At 39.2% G+C, this 16,613-nt stretch overlaps 2 protein-coding genes across 5 annotated transcripts in view; one reads left to right on the top strand and one right to left on the bottom strand.

Moving 5' to 3' along the window:
• Positions 1-9,030, top strand: part of SDCBP (syndecan binding protein) — a 45,746-nt gene extending 36,716 nt beyond the window's left edge. For 3 of the 4 annotated variants that reach the window (XM_080801193.1, XM_080801194.1, XM_080801191.1), the window contains exons 5-9: positions 2,678-2,839; positions 4,625-4,800; positions 5,772-5,943; positions 6,680-6,771; positions 7,873-9,030. In XM_080801193.1, coding sequence (XP_080657319.1) covers positions 2,678-2,839; positions 4,625-4,800; positions 5,772-5,943; positions 6,680-6,771; positions 7,873-7,927 — 657 coding nt within the window. In that variant the 3' untranslated portion in view covers positions 7,928-9,030. The remainder of the gene's footprint in view (positions 1-2,677; positions 2,840-4,624; positions 4,801-5,771; positions 5,944-6,679; positions 6,772-7,872) is intronic. The other variant, XM_080801192.1, reaches the window with a different exon arrangement.
• A 647-nt stretch (positions 9,031-9,677) lies between these two features.
• The window catches only part of NSMAF (neutral sphingomyelinase activation associated factor), a 59,407-nt gene continuing 52,471 nt past the window's right edge, over positions 9,678-16,613 (bottom strand). The window contains exons 24-31 of the mRNA XM_080801190.1: positions 16,224-16,291; positions 15,361-15,428; positions 14,811-14,934; positions 13,425-13,508; positions 12,117-12,267; positions 11,612-11,714; positions 11,361-11,470; positions 9,678-10,375 (exon numbers count right to left, since the gene is read on the bottom strand). Coding sequence (XP_080657316.1) covers positions 10,281-10,375; positions 11,361-11,470; positions 11,612-11,714; positions 12,117-12,267; positions 13,425-13,508; positions 14,811-14,934; positions 15,361-15,428; positions 16,224-16,291 — 803 coding nt within the window. The 3' untranslated portion in view covers positions 9,678-10,280. The remainder of the gene's footprint in view (positions 10,376-11,360; positions 11,471-11,611; positions 11,715-12,116; positions 12,268-13,424; positions 13,509-14,810; positions 14,935-15,360; positions 15,429-16,223; positions 16,292-16,613) is intronic.

Raw genomic sequence — 16,613 nt, 5'->3', positions numbered from 1 at the left:
TATGGACCACATCTTCCTAATCCACTCGTCCTTTGAAGGGGCATCTTGGTTCTTTTCACAGTTTGGCGACCGTGGCCATTGCTGTATCTTTGGGGTAAATACCCAGTAATGTAATTGTAGGGTCATAGGGAAGCTCTATTTTTAATTTTTAATTTTTAATTTTTAATTTATTTTTTAATTTTTTGAGGAATCTCCACACTGTTCTCCAAAGTGGCTGCACCAACTTGTATTCCCACCAACAGTGTAAGAGGGTTCCCCTTTCTCCACATCCTCTCCAACACACGTTGTTTCCTGTCTTGCTAATTTTGGCCATAGAATCCATTATCTAGTAGCGACCCAATTTCTTCTTGGTAACTAGAATTAATCACACTAGCCTGTTCAGTAATCTCCTCTTTGCCTTTGTTTCAGTGGCATATAAAATCCAAAACAGTCAGGTGATGATCTTCTAATTCAGGGAAAATGTGTTCCCCAGTGGAGGCCTTCCTCCCTCTTAAATAAGACCTTCACACTCCTGTCGGGACAGGATGTAAAAGTTGTGTGTGTGTGTTTAGATATAACAGTGAGAGGAACCATTCCCATGGCCACACCTTGGTTGATACCTTTTATTTGGGCCTTGGAAGAAACTGCATCATGTATTTGGTTGCTCATTCAAAACATATATTTTTATCCTTTAAGGTAAAACCGCTTTCAGTGTGTTGTCTCCCACGGCACCGTAAATGAGTAGAGATGACAATCAGTAGCTTAAGAACCGACACATTCCCGGCACTGTGCCAGGTGCGGTAGATACTGTAGTGAACCACAGCAGTGCCCCCTTCCCCAGGACACACACTAGTGAAAGTCATATTGTAGACAAATAATAAACCAGTGCTTATGACATGAACCAAGTGGAAGAAGAGTAAGTGAATAAGATGCTAGGGCTATATTTCGATATAGGGAGCATATATGTTCTCCCTGATGGGTTGACATATGAATAGAGAACTGAGTGAAACGAGGGAATAAGGCATGTGAATGTCCGGTGGGAAAACATTCTGTACAGTATAGACAGAACCTGAAGGCTTTCAGGCAGAAATGAACTTAGTGGACTTGAGACTAGACGTGTGTGACTAGCAGAGGAAACAGGGCAGGACATGGCAGTAGATGGCACTGGAGTGGTAGTGGGGACCAGGTGCTCTCTGGCCTTACAAACCATGGTGTAAGGAATTGGGATAAAGTTGCGGGAGTGGTCTGATCATGATGATTTCTTTTCTCTCTCTCTCTCTTTTTTTTTTTTTTTTTTTTTTTTTTAAGATTTCTGTGCTTGCTCTGTGGAGAATCAGGAAGATGATCTAGGTTATTTTAGTAGCCCTTACCAGAAATAGTTGCATGGGGAAAGGGGACAGTGGTAATGTGGTGTTGGTCATAATAAGTAAGAACACCTAGTAAGTCAGGTACTTAAAAATACTGCTGGAAAAAATATTTTCCAAAAGTAAAACCCACTCCAAAGCCCCCTCAACCCTTTGTTCTGTATTCCACCTAAACTAAATAAGTCATTTGCTAAATGAAGTTTTTCTGTTTCTATCCCATTACCGGTTTTTCCTGTGTTTCTTATAGCTTTAGTCATTTCTATTTTGAACGTTTGTAATCTCACAAGTAATACTTTCTGGCATTGCGTTCTGATTTCTAGTGTAATTGTGTGTGTACATTATTCCTGTTAGACTGTCCGCTTTAGAATATGCTATCATAATTACCATGAATTCTGAACAAAAAATTGCCATCTGTAGTGATTATGTAGTTGAGGTTCCTCTTTCCCTATTATTGCTACTCTGAGCATCACAGTTCTTAGGTAGGTCAGAGGTTTTTTTGACAGATTCCAGTGAAGAAGTCTTTGATTAGCTCTTCCCTCACTATCTCTTTGGTTGAGAAAAGGGGTTCACTTAAAAAAGCAGTTTTGGTCAAGAAAACTTGAGAAAATTGAAAAATTGGCAGCATGGTACCTGCCATGCTTCCCTCGTATAGCTGTTCTTGGTCAGTCTGGTTTGTGCATATAATTGGTTAATCCATAAATGTTCATTACAGAGAACGAGAAATGTATTATCCTGTCTTACGTGTGTCAGCACTCATGTAAACATGCAGTTTTAATTCTCAGAGTGGTACTGTGAGGTAAGAAGGTTCCCCCTCTTATGAAATGCTGAAAGTCAGTAGATGGCTAATAAAGATCAGACCACATATAAAAGAACCCTCTGGAAAATTGTGTGAGTTTCAGAAGTATGATAAGGCTTTTAAGCTCGAGGATAATACATTTGAGTGGAGATAAGCCAGAGTATACATGAAGCAAAAACTAGTGAATTCAGAAGGTAAGTTATTGAATCTATTGGAGGTGATAAATTTCCTTAAGAATTAGTAAATAAGGGGCGTCAAGGTGGCTTAGATGGTTGAGCACCTGCAGCCTGCTCTCTGCTCAGCAGGGAGTCTGCTTTCCCCCTGCTTCTGCCTCTCTCCCCTGCTCATGCTCTCTCTCAAATGAATAAATAAAATCTTTTAAAAAAAGAATGAATAAAAACTAGGTCCTTTTTTGGGTAAATCAGACTTTATCTGAGGTTAACAGTATGCAGATTACTTTTTGGGAAACCACAACTGGGTATATTTGAGTTAATTAAAATGTTTCTAAGTATTGACACATTGTGTGTGTTTTTATTAGCAGTTGGTAGCAAGACCTTCCAGTATGAACTATATGGTGGCTCCTGTAACTGGTAATGATGTTGGAATTCGTAGAGCAGAAATTAAGCAAGGGATTCGTGAAGTCATTTTGTGTAAGGATCAAGATGGAAAAATTGGGCTCAGGCTTAAATCAATAGATAATGTAAGTATTTTTCATTCTATTTCAGTTTGTCCAAATAACTTGAAATATTAAGTGATCACTGTTAGAATAATTTACAGTGAGAATGTTTTCATGAATTACAATAACTGCATTTATAATCAAGATCATTTTAAATCTGCTAACTTAAAATTTTCTACTTGGAGATGCCTTATTGTGAAGAGGCAGGTTGGTACTTCATTACCTTTAATGAATTTTTTTTGAGTCTTCTGGAATGAAGTTCACTGGTCTTCATGTATTATAACATAGTTTATACAAGTAAAATTATGGTATTCAAATAGGGCATTGTATGTGATGTTAAGAGACTGACCAGTGAGAATTGGTGTCCATTAATGGTGTGTATTTTTAAATTAAATAATGATCATTTAACTTGTGAAGTGGGTTTGCAGGTTTATTATTTCCATCCTTCATTTTGATTTAATAGGTCATTTTTTTGAGTAAAAGTGATTTTCTAATTAGGGCAGCTGTTCCTTTACCTTTGTAATTACTCTCCCTCTTAACCTCACGATACTGAAGAAATTAAATAGGGTTATTCTCCTAGGAGGCATTTAGGATTGGTAGGGATGTGCTGAGTCTTTATCCCGATTTGTGGTTTTAGGTATTACCTCTTGGATTCCTTATTAATCTTAAGTCTTGTTAGCTCAGTGTGTCCAACTTCTTCACACAGAAAATGACAATGAGTATCCCACACTGGTAAATGGCTAAGGCTGATCTTAGCAGGAAGCCCCAACCCAGACTACCTACCCAGAGAACTGAGGGCATCAATGGCCCTGACTTTACTGCTCTCCCTTCCTTTTCAGTGAATAATATATGCTGCCCATCTGCCAGGATTTCTTCTCTGCTCCTTCCTTTGTCTTAAAAGACCTGACACTCTTCATAGGCCCCATCTCCAATGCAGTTACCCCTGCGGTGGATTTCTCCATTTGGCCAAAACTCAATTGCTCTGACCATTTTACATGGTGCCTTCTGGTTTTCAGTACTGCCCTGAAGTAAACTGTAAGACATAGGACATGTCTGACCCAGCCTAGGAGGATAGAAAGAGTCCAACTTTGTAGATGCGTTCATATTTTACCAACTTTACTCTTCTTTTATACTTTTGCATTTTCTTCAACATCTGAGATCAGGAGTTTATAGAAGGATAAATATCCACATGGGTTTAGTTCTTCGTCGACTGAACTTGAGTTTTCTATATTTCATAGTGGATTCCTTCTAAGAACGAGTGGTATTCAATGTACCCACCTTTTTAGGCTGTTAAATAAACTCTAATCTTACTTATCTAATTTAGCAAATGGGTTAAGGAGTCCTTCATTTGTAAGGAGAGTTATGACCTTACACTAAATTGTCATTTTTTAAACTAAAAGAAATCATGAAATTTCTAACCGTAGACTCACTTTTCCCCTAAACAAAAACTATGTGCCAATACCTCTTTTCGTATTCTACCAGACGCATAGAAGCTTACATTTATTATGGCAGCCCTACTTTATTTTCCTTAGACTTTTTATTCCAAGACGAAGAGGATGATTAAGGTTGGTCAGGTGGGTGGTGGGTCATGATTTGAGGTTGGAATTACTAGTGAGATATTACATTTTTGCCTTATTTCTTGAGGTCACTGTCTTGATAAAATTTTCAGTTTCCTTTTTGGGAATAACAATATACATTCATGTAGTTTCTCTCTTTCTCTCTTTACTAGAGTAGATTCCTAACTTCCCAGCATTTTTAAACCATATCATAACAGTGGTAAGTGACCAAAGTTATTTTATTATTCTCTAGGGCATATTTGTTCAGCTGGTCCAGGCAAATTCTCCAGCCTCCTTGGTTGGTCTGAGATTTGGGGACCAAGTACTTCAGATCAATGGGGAAAACTGTGCAGGCTGGAGCTCTGATAAAGCACACAAGGTACTCAAACAGGCTTTTGGAGAGAAGATTACTATGACTGTTCGTGACAGGTAAGTTGACTAGACAGTTCAAATGGAGATTCAAGACTAGTTTTCCATTTTCTTGGGCTTTTAAGATTCTGTGGATATAATACTTTGATGCAGAAGATTATCACCTTATTCTGATCAGCCTTATAATCTGGCAATTTGTGTGTTGCAGATTCTTCTTACATAGTTTTCTTTTAAAAGATTTTATTTATTTATTTGACAGAGATCACAAGTAGGCAGAGAGGCAGGGAGAGAGAGAGAGGGAGGAGGAAGCAGGCTCCCTGCGGAGTAGAGAGCCCGATGTGGGGCTTGATCCTAGGACCCCAGGATCATGACCTGAGCCGAAGGCAGAGGCTTTAACACACTGAGCCACCCAGGCACCCCATCGTTTTTGTGTGTGTTTTTTTTTTTAATAGCATTCTGGTTTTGTGTAGATCTTATTTCAGAGCTTACGAAATTCATCCTCTAAGATGTTACTTTCTGTCTCTCTAGATCATAAAAAACGAAATCTTGGAAAAGTTAGCAGGATGGTGTCTCTGGCCTTGCTTCCCAGTTTGTTGCTTAAATGTCCAGCATAGGATGGACACAGACAGTGCCAGGGTTCCTGCATAACTCCCAAGTGGTGTAGGAGTTCTAAAAACCAAATCTGGCTTTTTTTGGTGGCTATAGACTCTCTAGTTGTCAAAGTGGGAAGATAGAATATTTTATTTAACAGTTAGTTTATAACCTAAACATTTAGGTGCATGAAATAAGGGCCTTTATTTTCTTGCACCGTAATAAGTGTTAAGTTACAGTTAGCTTTTGGATTTTTAATCTTCTCAGTTAAACTTAGGTTTTATATAACCCTGTTTCCAGTTTCTCACACATGGTAGGTATTTTTAGTAAACATTTTGTAGATGAACACCGAATTTACCTTATATCTAAGGAAACTTTAAAAGAGTAACTTGGACCAATAGGAAGAAGGACATTTTTAATTTAATCCATTATGTTTACAGGCCCTTTGAACGGACAGTTACCATGCATAAGGATAGTACTGGACATGTTGGCTTTATCTTTAAAAATGGAAAGATAACATCCATAGTGAAAGATAGTTCTGCAGCCAGAAATGGTCTTCTCACAGAACATAACATCTGTGAAGTCAATGGGCAGAATGTCATTGGGCTGAAGGTAAGGAATAGAACTGGTGTCTTGTGCTGAAGCTTTATTTTAGCAACTGTCTTTTCCATTTGTCTGTTTCAGTGCTATTTTCATCTTGACCCCCAAAATAGAAACTCAGTGGGGAGATGGGTGATGGGAACCTGGGGCTCTGGCTGTGCTCTCAGGCCAAAGGAATTACTTAAGGCTCTTTGGAATTAACATTCCTACAGCAAAGGGCTTGACTCTATGATTTTAGCAGTCCCTTGAACTAGAATTCTGTAGAGACGTAAGCATCGAAGATTTTGGTGACATTCTAAATGAATGATTGCTCAGCTTTTTCAACCCAGGAATGGTAGAAAATGAGTAGTAGTTTGTTTGTATTAGTACCTTTTTTTCCTCTGTAGATTCCTATTTTAAGGTATAAAAGTTTTCATTAAGACGTGTTCATTTCATAAACTTTGTTAAGACTGCACCATTTAACTGAGGGGGGTAGTATTGTAAGGAAAATTATTTCATCTTAAGTAATGAAAAGATGATTCTTTAAGCTAAAATATTTACTCAGTTTACATAGCAATTTTGTTTCCATCTATAAAATTGTGATTCTATAGAATTAAACTTGGTAAAAGAAAATGGAAAAAATGACAAATATCAAGGGTCAGATTTTAGAGATCTTAGCAAGATGTAAGAGGACATACATATTTACCAAGAATAACATACTTTCATATTTTGAAATAAAGCCTTAATTTTTATTACATGTTTCCAACAGGATTCTCAAATTGCAGACATACTGTCAACATCTGAGACTGTAGTTACTATTACAATCATGCCTGCTTTTATCTTTGAACATATTATTAAACGGTAAGTAGACAGTACTTCAATTAGATTCTTATGGTTTTCCGAGTTAAGGTACAGTGCTTATATTAAGTCTCAAATCTTTGGTTCTTTTACCTAAGGGATGACATGGTATTTACCTAGAAATCTGAAGTTACTTATTTAAATCAGAGGAGTTGGTAGGTAAGGACGATCTCTCACAACTTTGCAAGTACTGAATAAGATTCCCCATACACTTCCGAAATGTTGACATTTTCTAGTTGAAAAGAGGTATATGAGCAAAAGTGGGCAGGCTTTCATTTTAGCTTTCAGTAAAATGGACTGCAGTTGTACTCTGCCTACAGCTTCTCTTCTCTTAGTAGAAATCTATTCTGGTGGTTCATATTGGAGAATTCTTGTCTGTGGGATGTTAGAACAAAAACAATGCTTTTGTTCTGAGAGCATCTGAGGAGGTAGGTAGAGGCATGCAGGGGTGTGGGGTGTGGTGCTAGGATGGACCTCAGGAAAGGAGGTTTGGACATCTCTGAGTGGGGGAATAGAAGAAAGGCAGCAAGTGTTGTTACCTTCCCTAGAACTTTTAAAAGTCTGGCTTCTATCATAGCTGTTTTTGCCGAGCCAACTTAGATCCTTCTTTCAGAATCTATCTTGCCTGTGGAAATAAGATTTAAAAGATTAAAAACATAATACCTTAATAAAAGTTTTCAGTTTCTGGGTAGAAAGAAAAGGGAAGTGTTACAGTCAAGACTACTTGTTCTCAAGTTCTCTTAAAATAGTGACAGGTTCCCCCTTACCGTGTCCCTCCCAGTTCATAACATTGTTGTCATTTTCCCTCTTTTTAGTCATCAGCTTTAATATATGAGGACTTACTTGTATCTGATCTAACTTTTCTAGCGAAGGTGCAGATGGTGTTTTACACTGGCTATGATGGATTTCCCCTGAGACTAGATTTCCCCTGACACTCCTAGATCTGAACTCATTTAAAACAAAAACAAAAACCTTTCCCTTTCCCCACAGTCCCACTTGATGCTAGCAAGTGCTGAATTTGAATGGGCATTTTTTTGGATTAGCACAGCCTTTTTGAAAAAAGAAACCCAAACCACACTGTTTAATAAAGTGACTCTCTCATAGGATGGCACCAAGCATTATGAAAAGCCTGATGGATCACACCATTCCTGAGGTTTAAAAGTCATGGCACAATGGAAACTTCACTGAACTCCAGTTTACTTCTTGGACAACTTAACTTTATATTATGCACATGAAGCTTTCTAGGAGCCAGAGAGCATATGCTGCATGAAGACCTTTCTATCTTACATTATGGCTGGGAATCTTACTGTTTTGATTGGATATCTTGTTCACACTTCAAGATCATTGTAGCCTTATCCTGGTTTTACTGATGTGAAACTTTGGACAGATTTTAACTGATTTTCATAGAGTAGTTTCTCTACTGGAAACCCGATGCTTTTACAAGCCATTATGATTAGAATGACTGATACAGGCTTAGCTCTGTGTTAGAACCAATCACCTTTATCTTACATATCAAGTAGTGCTGTTCATATTACTTTAGTTCTATGGTATAATTGCATTTTTAATATGTAACCATAGTACATGTAGAATGACTGCTTTTGGTGTTTTTTTAGTTCTGTGTGTGTGTGTGCGTGTAAAATACCAATTAAGTACACTGGTTTCATTCCATGTAAGCATTATACAGTGTATGTAGGTTGCTAGAGATTGTGTTGATCATCATTTAATTGTAACTACCTTTACTTAATATGCTTCAACTGTCGCCTTAACTGTGTTAAGCATCTAGAATAAAAGCCAAAATATAACTATTGCTGCCTTTCTAAAACCCAAAATGCAGTTCTGTGTTAAACTGAAATGTACACTAGCCCAGAACAATGTAATGGTACATACTGAGCTATAGCATAGCTGCTTAGTTGCATTTGAGATTTTCTAGTCAATTGTGTAATGGAAATTTCTTTCTTCTAAAACTTACCGGTATTAGTTTCTGAGAAATGATTCACTATATATTAAATGTAAAAATTCTTATACCAAATAGGATAAAGTTTTGACTCCCTTTATTCATTTGTAGATTAAGTGGAATAATACCTAATTTTGTCTTTAACATTCTGTAACCTCACTACTTTGGGATGGTCTTAGGATGTTTCCCAGGTAATCTGTTCCATTTCCTGACCCCTCCCAGAAAATGGAAGTGACACTTTATCCTGATTTTTTTCTTTATGGTTTATGCCTATTTCATCTTAATTAAATATGTATAAATAAAGCGGATTTTAGTTTGTTGCATCATTTGGAAGCTGTCAGTGCCCTTCACCAAACTTTTGCATGACTTAGAGAACAGGCGCATGAAGTTCACAACTTGGGCCTGTGGGAATTGTCTCCTGAAGCAGTGAGCATCCAGAGGCCCTGAGAAAAGCCATCTATGCTGAGAGAGTAGGTGTGTCAGGAAGAGTGCTTCCACCTGGGAACCGCAGATGGCCAGCCTGCACACTTAAGGCTGAGCAGCAGGAACTCAGCGGAGGCCATGGGTGCTCTCTGCAATACCTGAGACTAAGTCATGTCCAATGACACTTAAAACTGACTTGGAAAACTGTTACCCTGGGTCATTTTTCCCCCATATCATACAGCCTACAAGATAAAACTCTCCTATAGCCTTTAAAAACATTGTCATAATATAAAAGGAAGTCAGTAGTGTGGCTTTACAGCTTACCTTGTTGAAATTTGGAAAAGCACACCAAACAGAGTTTCCCAGTTTACCTACCTTATTACCTAGATTTGAGTCTGAGGATGGTTCCAAAAATGTAAGAATGAATGACATTCATGTCACTTTATGGTTTTCTAGAAGGACCAATACTTGAAGTTCTTAAAAGGTACTGCTAGTCTTGGTAATCATTTAAATAAGAAAATGAAAACTGCTTTCATTACAGAAAAATATTTTTAATGTAGAAAAGATGAGCATTTAATAGTTATAATGAAATAAACCGTTCCTATACACAGTAAACTTAATTGCTAATCATTCCCCAGGTTCTTAGAATCTGAGGACAGTAGGTTATACAAAGTAACCACTCCAAGAAAACACATACCCAAAAACCCAGTGGGCAGCAATTCTTAGATTAGGAAGACAAAATAGAGTGACTCAGAAGTAGTAGAGAATACAGCACGTTTTCTTGGAAAATTCAAAATTATTCAGTGTTTCCTGAAAGTTTTCCCATCTTAGTATCTCTTAGCTACTTCTCTTTGCCACCCAAACCTGCCTTCTGACCATCAGCATACTAGGATGACCATCCACCTTTCAAATGTAATGTTTTCTCTCTAACACTGTCATATCTTTGTCTGCCTTAGAGGATGGCAACTAATGGCTTTCAATGAAGTCGCCATGATTTAGGAAGTTTAAAACCACAATGTCTCATGTGGTAAAACTTCTAATTGCTGTCATTGCACATTCACCAGTTCATTTAAAAGTCTGGTTTAAAAATACATTAAATAGAGTTCAACTTAACATTCAAGAGAGGAAAAGGCACTTAATACTGCAATTTCCAGAACATAATTTGTCTGTCTTCCCCTCCCGTGATGATACTGCTACACTGTTCATTCATCCATATACATGTCACAGCACCTAAGAGAAAGAGACCTTGTGGTTAGGTGGTAAGTTGACCCAGGGGCCCCCCAAAATGTACTCTCAAGTACTATGTCGTCTTCTCTCATCCTGTAATTGGTATGTAAATTAAAAATCACTTATTGCTATAGGGAACTTGTGAGCAATAAAACCACTTAAACATAAAGCTAAAATAACAGATGCAAACATACTCCTACTGCAGTGGTTAGGACACGGATGAGAAGAGAAGGCAGGGAGCTGGTGGAAGTTGGCTAATTCCATTTCTGCAGGAAGGAGTCAAATAAATGTTGCTTAAAGCCAATAAGTTGAGGATGACCTAAACAGATCACTTTATAATGTTAGGAAATAACCACATAACTTAGTGACAGAGGGAAGGGACTGAACAGGGCGGTTACTGGTCACAGTGGAAAGTAAATAGATATATATAACTAGTTATTAGAAGAATTAAAAACCATAAAATCTTCCAGATGATCAGGAGGCAACCATGCAAATGTAAGCAAAGGCAGTGAATCTCCACAAGATACTACATAGGAAAAAAAACCAAACGGGCAGAATAGTTAATATGCCTATAACCTACCCTCTCAGTAATAAGAAGGCACAACTCCAGGACATGCATTGCTCAGGGAGGAGAATGGCAGGGTTGGGGTGGGGTCAGTGGTGGGAGGAAAATCGTTTTCATTGTAATTTTTGTGTTGTTTGGGGTTTCATTGTATTTTTAAAACGATTCCAGCTTTTACTGTGGTTTTTAATTCTCCATGTGGAAGTTAATATAAAAACTTCCTTTTCGGAATCTCATGTCTTGTCAACATAAATCTCAGTCCCAAAGGACTCCCACCTGGCCAACCAAGGTGCTGGAGGGGAACACTGACAGTGTGGAGGGAAATGGTGTGTTTTCTGCCTGGGAAGGGTATGCTTCCTGATGGGAAAAGCAGTTTGAGTTCAGCATTTTAGGAAGAAAGGTGAAGACAGCTGCATAACTGCTTACCCGCATGGCCCTGTATTCTCTCACTGATTTTTCCTCCGAGCAGGTCCCAAACAAGCAGTTCACCAGACTGACTTCCAGATAAAACAGAATTTCCATCCCAGATAAAGCATCTGCAAGCATGATTTAGAAATGATTATGTGATCAGTCCTCATGAAGGAGGGGCTCTATTATCCTGCCAAAGCAAGCCCACATGACAGGATCATGAACTTGTTTGTACATGTCTTCCCCCACTAGTAACTCAGGAAATGTACCTCTGGGTCTCATCCGAAGTCAGAGAAGAGATGAGCATTCCTGTTTGCACATCTATGACGTTTAGACAGCCATCTTTCCCTGTGCTGAGGACATGGCGACTGTCTGTAACATGAGGTAAAACGGCTTCAGAAGTGTGTTGAAAATTATTCTGACATTTTATCTCTGACATAACATTCACTGTCGGGCTCCTTGAGCTACTTGTACTTAAGCGATGACTTTCCTCTCCTTGAAATGCTTCTAAGACACTGGGCTGATGACCCTTTGGTGTGAGTTCATTTGCATAAATTTAATTTCTCTGGGGAGCTGACGAATTAAGAACAATGTCCACTACAGGTTTTCTGTGGGTGCAAATGGCACGAGTAGATGTTATTGTGCCTGTTAACAGCCTCAGATACAGGCGACACTTTTATCGGCAGACTGTTTTCCTTTTTGCATTCTTCTCTATTTTAAAGTAATAATTCTGATTCCCCCAGTTATCATCCATAGTAAAAAGGATCATACTACCTGGGCTAAAAGCAGTATCACACACAGTCCCTGAATGGCATGGGATCTGATGCAATATGGTGGCTGTAGTGAGGTCCCAAATATTCACTGTGCCTTCTTTGGTGCCTGAAACCAACAGTGTGCTTGCAGCATTTAGACTAATTGTATCTACCTAAGGAAGAAAACACAAAAGTATTCCATTTAGAATTACAGTCATCAGCGGTTTCCCTAGGCTGACTCCACTATCAGGACACAATAAAGGTTCAACTCCACTGTACAGTGTACTGATGGGACTACTGCAGATGTGTTTCAACATTGCCTATTTAATTATTTAAAAATGGAATTCTTCTTATGCTAGTGAATAAAAGGAAATATTGGTAGGGTAACTGCAATACTGGATTTTAAGATTTTTTAATTTTTAGAGCATGTGCAAGAGTGCATGGGGGCAGCGGCAGAGGGAGAGTATTTTCAGATAAACTCCCCACTGACTGTGGACCTGGGCATGGGATTTGAGCCCACAAACCATGAGATCATGACCTGAGCCAGAACCTGAATCAGGAGTCGGATGCTTCACTGACGCAGCCACCCAGGCACCCCATTTGCTGTTTTAATGTAGTCTAAAATTGACAAGTTTCAGGATGATGCCTCCAAGAGTTATAAACCCTACCATGATGCCAGGCGGTCTGAAGCACAGCGGACCCATGCCTATGTGAGGGATTTGGGAAAAGCGGGGAATCTCAAGGTTGTATTTGCATGTCCACCTGGAGTTACTACATAAATATCTCAACCTCAGCTCATCTGCCGACCATGCAAGTCAGGCATCAATTTGCACCTCGGAAAAAAGGCAGTACTGTCAGCTCTAGTGGGAGATGCAAAAGGGGGACCTGACCCGGTGGGGCCGGCACGAGCGTGGCTCTCCTGGCTCATGTGTGCCTGTGTGTGCCCCCCAAGACTGTCAGAGGCCGTCATGCTGGACAGACGGCCCTGTCTACTGTCTGTGTCAGAAAACACGAAAATCTATGCCCCAGATAGTTTGAGGGTATCCAAATATTCAGTGTCATACTCAGAAATTGGTATTTTGGAAATCGGATGGGACGGTAGTTAATTCTCAGGGAAATGGCAAATTGGAGGGGAAAACAAAGCAGACTCGGAAACCCAAAGAGTCAAGTCAAAAGAACGGAGAGCCCATGCTCTCCTCCAGTAAGCAAAATAAAATGAAAAAGAAAAAAACAAAAACAAAAACAAAAAAACACACAGGTAAAACCAACCACCGCCACCCTCCCCGGGACTCAGGCTCGGCTTTTGAGCAGTGCTATGGCTGGTACTCACACTGACGTCGTGCTCCAGCTCGGCCAGCATGTCAAACTGCTGTCTCCTGGTGCATGTCATTTCTGCAGGAACACCAGACCACACCTAAGGTGGAATATATTGCAGAAGGTATTTGCAAACATTTAGAACAAAAGCATGTCTAACACATTCAAGAAAAGCGCTCTTGACCAACCAATTGCCAGTTTACGTACTCCTCAACAAAATAAAGCCGTGAAATGCTTCCAGTTCCTTTCCTGCAGCGCCGTGTTTTTATTCCCATTACAGCGCTCACCGAGTGTCCACTGCACCTGTGTGTCTGTTTCTACCCTCTGTACTTGCTGCTGTATTCTGCGGTTTTAGTGCAAACTGAGGAAACATGAGTGTAAAAGTGTTGTAGTGTCTACTGAGGGTTTGAGAAGACCCAAAAAGGCAAGTCACCAAAAAGCTAAATTTTACTAAAATTAAAAAAATAATAATAATAAAATAAATAAATAACTTAATAAAATTTGGTGTAGGCAAGAAAATTGATAAGAATGGGGGAAATCCTGAAAAACTCTTGAAGGAATTCTAACAGTTTTAGGTTCTTGATTTCATTTTACATAAATGCAAATTGGAAGCTGAGGATGATGAGTACTGGTGTGGTCTTTGCAAGATAGTTGTGTAAGGTCCCAAAGAAGAGGGCAAGGATGGCCCCATATCAACAGAATGATGAATGAATGTGCATGTATATGTTTTGACTTGAAATAAAATGCATTCCCTTTTCATGAGTCCTCACTTAAACTTGACATTTTCTGATTGACGGATTAACTGCTAGTTCCGACTGTGTGAGATAAGAGGGGCTGTTACTGTATACAGTTGGCCCTTGAACAATATGTGGGGGGGGAAGAGCTCCTACCCCCTACTCCATGCAGTTGAAAATCTACATGTAACTTTGACTCCCCCCAAATGTCACTGTTGACCAGGAGTCTTACAATAACATAAACAGTTGACCCATGTATTTTGTGTTACATGTACTATATACTGTTGTCTTATCGTAAAGTAAGTTAGAGAAAAAAAGGTTAAGAAAATCATAAATTGTATGTATTTATCAGCAAAACTCCATGTCTAAGCAGACTGTGCAGTTCAAACCTGTGTTGTTCACAAGTCACCTTTATTTCTCTGTAACTCTGTTTTGTGAATTCTGCATCATTCCAACCCCCAGTTGAGTGCACAGTACAGAAATCGGGAAAACTTCCTATTGAGAAGTACACATGTTGGGAAAACAGAGGCGATAACATTCAGTATCTTTACAGATCACTGACGCTCTGTGAAAAGGAGTGAAGTGAGGGAGCACACTAGCAACAGGTGTACAACGGTTTATAACACTTGCAGTATCCAAACATTTTAAGTTATAAAATCTATACAGACCTTCACAGTGGAGTCCCACGATGCTGAATACAGTCGGTTGTCATGCCAACAGATCTTACTAACGGCATCGTCATGTCCCATTAACGTGTCCTGGCGTCTTGCAAATGCTATAGAGTAAAAATAGCTAACAGAAAAGAGAAGGAGAACTATTAAAAAGCATTCCAGCTTAATTTGGAGACTCTTAAACACATATTCAAGGAGTATTACGTTGTTTAATTCTACACTAAGACTCACTAGAATTACAAAATACTATTCTAATGTTATTACACCAAAATACTCAATATCTGACTTTGAAACTAGAAATCTCCAGGTCTGGCTCATTTGTGTTTTCACCTCAGGTTAAAACAGAAAAACAGAGTCCAGTGGGAGAAATTACTAGATTCAAACAATCACAGTCAAAGCCGCCAGTACTAGCCTTATCTAATATCTGTTCCTTTTTGAAAACAATGCAGTGTCCCACCAATGGAAGACCTGTCCTTTCCTGCCTTCTGTCCACAAAGACAGCTATGCCGTGTGCGGAATTACACCAGGAGCACACTCAGATACATACACATTATTATCCCACGAAGAACTTATGACAGTGGCATCTCCTGGCAAAAGTAAACAAGATGATAAAGCCTGAAATACAAATGGTTTGACATTAATTATATACAATAATTAGTAAATCCCTAACATGTTAAAACTATCTTGTAAGCTCCCCCCAAAATTAATGCTTAAATTCTGTTTATTCTGGCCTTCCTCATTATTTGGGAAGTGTTTTCTTTTCAACTGGCTAATTCAAGATGCTAGGTTCCTTCCCAAATGTAAGCAAGTAAGTGTGTCCAGGGCACATGGATCTAGCCTGCGGGCGTTCAGGGGCTCTGGAGGGCCCTCACAGCCCTGGGCTGGACAAACTCCTCACGCGGGTAAATCGTGAAGGGAGGGTGGGCTGCATGTTATTCTCAAAGAGCCTCTCTGGATTACAGGCTTCCACAGGTAGGGAGAACTTCCAAAATTCTTTAGGGACTTTCAAAACCATTCGGATGGTTTACATTAACAATAAAATGTGTTTTTCAGAAGAATCGGTTTTCTAGAATTCGGGGTCCTATCCACTCAGAAATGCACACATTATATAAAAAACACAGACATATTTAGTTTGACAGTTCCAGAAAAGGAAAGAATTATTAAGGGGAATTCTAGTGGTTGGCACTTCGAGTTTTCTAGGCTACAAGCAAAATCACTGTATTCTGAAAAAGAAGCACCCTGAAAAATTTTTAAACTGAATTTAGAAGTAATGTCACTGAGGTACTTTGTAGACATCACACAGGAAAAACCCAACTGCTGGGGAGAAACGAAATGCCATCATGTGTGTATGAAACAAAGTGCTACCTGAATTTCCATCATATCACTGGTTTAAAATTAAAACGAACTCACCATATTTGAAAACGATATACTTCTTTGTAGCATTTTGGATTCCTTGGAGAACATCTTCAAGGTGGAATCTGGTTTAATGATGATAAGGCAGACATATGAAAAAGATTTCCTGACCCTTACAGAGGATAAACAGCAGTGGAGGCAGCAGGAGTGGGGTGGGAGGTGGGGCCAGAGGATCTGGTGCCCTATCTGGTGACCTGTCAGCTCATGACAAGGAAACCAACGCATACCCAGTCCAGGCCCAGCACACTGCTCACATTTCAGCATGACTGAACCCGGAAGAGGCCTAGTCACTGATAGAAGCTCCAAGTTAAAGAGAAGGAGCACCTGGGTGGCTCAGTCAATTAAGCGTCTACCTTTGGCTTGGGTCATGATCTCAGGGTCACGGGA

This window comes from Martes martes (genome assembly GCF_963455335.1).
Source record: "Martes martes genome assembly, chromosome: 4".
Taxonomy (NCBI): Eukaryota; Metazoa; Chordata; class Mammalia; order Carnivora; family Mustelidae; genus Martes; species Martes martes.
This window is presented reverse-complemented; position numbering and strand designations above follow the sequence as displayed.